At 50.3% G+C, this 5876-nt stretch overlaps 1 protein-coding gene across 1 annotated transcript in view; it reads right to left on the bottom strand.

Moving 5' to 3' along the window:
* Positions 1 to 1407: 1407 nt before the first annotated feature.
* LOC118701215 (tenascin-X-like) overlaps positions 1408 to 5876 on the bottom strand; it is a 64984-nt gene continuing 60515 nt past the window's right edge. The window contains 1 exon segment of the mRNA XM_054518400.1: positions 1408 to 1545. Coding sequence (XP_054374375.1) covers positions 1465 to 1545 — 81 coding nt within the window. The 3' untranslated portion in view covers positions 1408 to 1464.

Genomic DNA, 5876 nt, shown 5'->3' with positions numbered 1-5876 from the left:
TTTTATATTTACATATTTCTTCTATATTTCATATATAATCTTATATTTAATATTTATATCTTATATATATTTTTATTTATATATTTTATATACATTGAATTGATGTATTTTTATATTTACATATTTCTTCTATATTTCATATATAATCTTATATTTAATATTTATATCTTATATATATTTTTTATTTATATATTTTATATACATTGAATTGATGTATTTTTATATTTACGTATTTCTTCTATATTTCATATATAATCTTATATTTTATATTTATATTTTATATTTATATATTTTACATATTTTAAATCTTTTATACTTATATATTTTATATATTTATATTTATATCTTTCTTTCCTCTGTTCCTGTATTTTATTCTTTCCTCTGTGTTTCCTTTTCTCTCTCGTGGTGACAAAGGGACACCGGGCACGGGGGAGTCCCCACCAGCGTTTATTGAACCCCCAAAAACGGCGCCTTTGAGCCCCCCCAGAGCCCAGCGGGGACCCCCAAACCCCAGCCGGGACCCCCAAATCCTGGGACCCCCAAACCCCAGCGGGGACCCCCAAAATCCTGGATCCCAAATCTGGGACCCCCAAACCCCAGCGGGGACCCCCCCAAACCCTGGGATCCAAAATCCTGGGGACCCCCAAACCCCAGCGGGGACCCCCCAAATCCTGGGATCCAAAATCCTGGGGACCCCCAAACCCCAGCGGGGACCCCCAAACCCCAGCGGGGACCCCCAAATCCTGGGATCCCAAATCTGGGACCCCCCAAACCCCAGTGGAGACCCCCCCAAACCTTGGGATCCCAAATCTGGGACCCCCAAACTCTGGGACCCCAAACCCTGGGACCCCTAAACTCTGGGACCCCAAAATCTGGGACCCCCAAACTCTGGGACCCCCAATTCTGGGAACCCAAAATCTGGGACCGCCAAACTCTGGGGACCCCCAAATCTGGGAACCCCAAACCCTGGGGATCCCAAAATCTGGGACCCCCCCCAAACTCTGGGACCCCAAATCTGGGACCCCAAAATCTGGGATATCCAAACTCTGGGACCCCCAATTCGGGGACCCCCAAACTCTGCGATTCTCCAAACTCTGGGACCCCCCAAACTCTGGGATCCTAAACTCTGGGGTCCCCCGAAATCCTGGGATCCCCAAATCCGGAACCCCCAAACTCTGGGACCCCCCCCCAAATCTGGGATCCCCAAATTCTGGGATCCCCAAATCTGGGATCCCCCAAACTCTGGAACCCCCAAACTCTGGGATCCCCCAAATCTGGGATCCCCCAAACTCAGGGAACCCCCAAATCTGAGATCCCCCAAATCTGGGATCCCCCAGAACTCAGGGAACCCCAAACTCTGGGATCCCCCAAATCTGGGATCCCCCAAATCTGGGACCCACCCCCAAACTCTGGGATCCCCCAGATTTTGGGGTCCCGCAGATTTTGGGGTCCCCCCGAGCCCCCTCATCCGCGCTGGGGCCGCAGCTTCATCTCGGTGAAGGGGATGGAGACGTTGAAACCTTTCCACGGGAACCAGTGGATGCCCTATGGGGAAAACGGGTCAGGAAATCCCAGAGATGGCCCCATAAAATCCCCACGGATCCCCAGAGACCCCACGGATCCCCAGAGACCCCCCCAGAAATCCTACAGATCCCCACAGTGGCCTATGGGATCACAGTGACCCTATAAACCCTATAAACCCTATAGAACCCCCCCCAGAAATCCTACAGATCCACACAGGCCCTATGGGATCACACTGACCCTATAAACCCGCCCAGAAATCCTATAGATGCCACAGGCCCCATAGGATCACACTGACCCTATAGACCCTATAGAACCCAGAAATCCTACAGATGCCACAGGCCCTATAGGATCACACAGACCCTATAGACCCCCCCAGAAATCCTATAGATCCCCACAGGCCCTATGGGATCACACAGACCCTATAGACCCTATAAAACCTATAAACCCTACAAACCCCAGAAATCCTATAGATGCCCACAGGCCCTATAAACCCTATAGATCCTATAAACCCTATAGAGCCCCAGAAATCCTACAGATCCCCCCACAGGCCCCATAGGATCACACTGACCCTATAGACCCTATAGACCCTACAGACCTCAGAAATCCTATAGATGCCCACAGGCCCTATAAACCCTATAGCGCCCCAGAAATCCTATAAACCCTAGAGAGCCTCAGAAATCCTACAGGCCCTATGGGATCACACTGACCCTATAGACCCTATAGAACCCAGAAATCCTACAAATCCCCACAGGCCCTATGGGATCACACTGACCCTATAGACCCTATAGACCCTATAACCCCCCTAGAAATCCTATAGATGCCACTGATCCTATAAACCCTATAAACCCTATAGACCCTATAAACCCTATAGACCCCCAGAAATCCTATAAACCCCACAGGCCCTATAAACCCTATAGACCCTATAAACCCTATAGACCCCCAGAAATCCTATAAACCCCACAGGCCCTATAAACCCTATAGATCCTATAAACCCTATAGAGCCCCAGAAATCCTATAAACCCTAGAGAGCCCCAGATCCCCACAGGCCCTATGGGATCACACAGCCCTTGTTTTCCACAGGCCCTATAAACCCTATAGAGCTTCAGAAATCCTACAGATGCCCACAGGCCCTATGGGATCACACTGGCCCTATAGACCCTATAGACCCTATAGACCCTATAGAACCCAGAAATCCTATAGATCCCCACAGGCCCCATAGGATCACACTGACCCTATAGACCCCCCCAGAAATCCTACAGATGCCACTGACCCTATAGACCCTATAGACCCTATAAACCCCAGAAATCCTACAGATCCCCACAGGCCCTATAGACCCTATAGACCCTATAGAACCCAGAAATCCTACAGATCCCCCCACAGGCCCTATGGGATCACACTGACCCTATAAACCCTATAGACCCTATAGACTCTATAAACCCTCTAAACCCCAGAAATCCTACAGATTTCCCCACGGGCCCTATGGGATCACAGTGACGCTATAGACCCTACAGACCCTATAGACTCCCCCCAGAAATCCTATAGATGCCACTGACCCTATAGACCCTATAGAACCCAGAAATCCTACAGATTTCCCCACGGGCCCTATGGGATCACAGTGACCCTATAGACCCTATAGACCCTATAGACTCCCCCCAGAAATCCTATAGATGCCACTGACCCTATAGACCCTATAGAACCCAGAAATCCTACAGATTTCCCCACGGGCCCTATGGGATCACACTGACGCTATAGACCCTATAAACCCTATAGACCCCCCAGAAATCCTATAGATGCCACTGACCCTATAAACCCTATAAACCCCCCAGAAATCCTATAGATGCCCACAGGCCCTATGGGATCACACAGACCCTATAGACCCTATAAACCCCAGAAATCCCAAATTTTGAGGGAAAAAGGGACCCGAAATTCCCCAAAATCCCAAAATTTGGGGGGGAAATAGACCCAAAAATCCAAAATCGAAGGAAAAGGGAGCCAAAATTCCCCCCCCCCCCCCCCAAAAAAAAATTTGTGGTAAAAGGGACCTGAAATTTGTAAGGAAATGGAGCCAAAACCACCCAAAATCCCAGATTTTGAGGGGAAAAGGGACCCAAAATTCCCTCAAAATCCCAAAATTTGTGGCAAAAGGGACCCAAAATTCCCCAAATTCCCTCACAGCCCCCCCAGACTCCCCCTGAGAAAAGAGAAAAGGGACCCGAAATCCCAAATTTTGTGAGGAAAAGGAGCCAAAACCACCCGAAATCCCAAATTTTGAGGGAAAAAGGGACCCAAAATTCCCCAAAATTTGGGGGAAAATAGACCCAAAAATCCCAAAAATCGAAGGAAATGGAGCCAAAACCTCCCGAAATCCCAAAACTGAGGGGAAAGGGACCCAAACTTCCCCAAAATCAAAAAAAATTGTGGCAAAAGGGACCCAAAATTCCCCAAAATCAAAAAAATTTGTGGTAAAAGGGACCCGAAATTTGTAAGGAAAAGGAGCCAAAACCACCCAAAATCCCAAATGTTGAGGGGAAAAGGGATCCAAAATTCCCTCAAAATCCCAAAATTTGTGGCAAAAGGGACCCAAAATTCCCCAAATTCCCTCACAGCCCCCTCAGACACCCCTGAGAAAAGGGACCCGAAATCCCAAATTTTGAGGGAAAAATGGACCCAAAGTTCCCCAAAATCCCAAAATTTGTGGCAAAAGGGACCCAAAATTCCCCAAAATAAAAAAAAAATTGTGGTAAAAGGGACCCGAAATTTGTAAGAAAAGGAGCCAAAACCACCCAAAATCCCAAATTTTGAGGGAAAAAGGGACCCAAACTTCCCCAAAATCCCAAAATTTGTGGCAAAAGGGACCCAAAATTCCCCAAAATTTAAAAATCCGTGGCAAAAGGGACCCAAAATTTGTAAGGAAAAGGAGCCAAAACCACCTAAAATCCCAAAACTGAGGGGAAAGGTACTGAAAATGACCTAAAATCCCAAAATTTGGGCCAAAAGAGACCCAAAATCACAAAAATTGAAGGAAAAGGGACCCAAAATTCCCCCAAATCCCAAAACTTTTGGCAAGAGGGACCCAAAATTCCGCAAAATCCCAAAATTTGTGGCAAAAGGGACCCAAAATTCCCCAAAATTTAAAAATTTGTGGCAAAAGGGACCCAAAATTCCCCAAATTCCCTCACAGCCCCCTCAGACACCCCCCTGAGAAAAGAGAAAAGGGACCCGAAATCCCAAATCTTGTGAGGAAAAGGAGCCAAAACTGAGGGGAAATGGACCCAAAATCTGCCCCCAAACCCCCAGGATTTGTGGCCAAATGGACCCAAAGCCCCCCCAAACTCATCCCCAAACTCCCCCCAAAATTCGTGGCCAAAGGGACCCAAACCCCCCGAATTTGCGGCCAAAGGGATCCCAAATTCCCCAAACCCCCAAACCCCCAAAATTCGTGGCAGGAGGGACCCAAACTCCCCCCCCAAACCCCCGAATTTGCGGCCAAAGGGACCCAAACCCCCCGAGTTTGCGACCAAACTCCCCCAAACGCCCCAAATTTGCGGCCAGGGGACCCCAAACCCCTGAATTTGCGACCAAACCAGCTCAAACCCCCCCAAACCCCCCGAGTTTGCAGCCAAGGGGACCCCAAACCCCCCGAGTTTGCAGCCAAAGTGACCCCAGCCCCCCCAAACCCCCCGAGTTTGCGGCCAAACCCCCCCAAACCCCCCGAGTTTGCGGCCAAGGGGACCCCAAACCCCCCCCAAACTCATCCCCAAACTCCCCCCAAAATTCGTGGCCAAAGGGACCCAAATCCCCCGAATTTGCGGCCAAAGGGACCCAAACCCCCCGAATTTGCGACCAAACTCCCCCAAACCCCCCGAGTTTGCGGCCAGAGCACCCCCAGCCCCCCCAAACCCCCCGAGTTTGCGGCCAGAGCACCCCCAGCCCCCCCCAAACCCCCCGAGTTTGCAGCCAAAGGCACCCCAAACCCCCCAAACCCCCCGAATTTGCAGCCAAAGGCACCCCAGCCCCCCCAAACCCCCCGAATTTGCGGCCAAACCCCTCCAAACCCCCCGAGTTTGCGGCCAAGGGGACCCCAAATCCCCCAAACCCCCCGAGTTTGCAGCCAAAGGGACCCCAAACCCCCCAAACCCCCCGAATTTGCGGCCAGGGCACCCCAAACCCCCCAAACCCCCCCAGTTTGCGGCCAAGGGGACCCCAAACCCCCCAAACCCCCCGAGTTTGCGGCCAAGGGGACCCAAACCCCCCCAAACCCCCCGAGTTTGCGGCCAAGGGGACCCCAAACCCCCCAAACCCCCCGAGTTTGCAGCCAAAGGGACCCCAGCCCCCCCAAACCCCCCGAGTTG

Source organism: Molothrus ater, unplaced genomic scaffold (genome assembly GCF_012460135.2).
Source record: "Molothrus ater isolate BHLD 08-10-18 breed brown headed cowbird unplaced genomic scaffold, BPBGC_Mater_1.1 matUn_MA149, whole genome shotgun sequence".
NCBI classification, from domain to species: domain Eukaryota; kingdom Metazoa; phylum Chordata; class Aves; order Passeriformes; family Icteridae; genus Molothrus; species Molothrus ater.
This window is presented reverse-complemented; position numbering and strand designations above follow the sequence as displayed.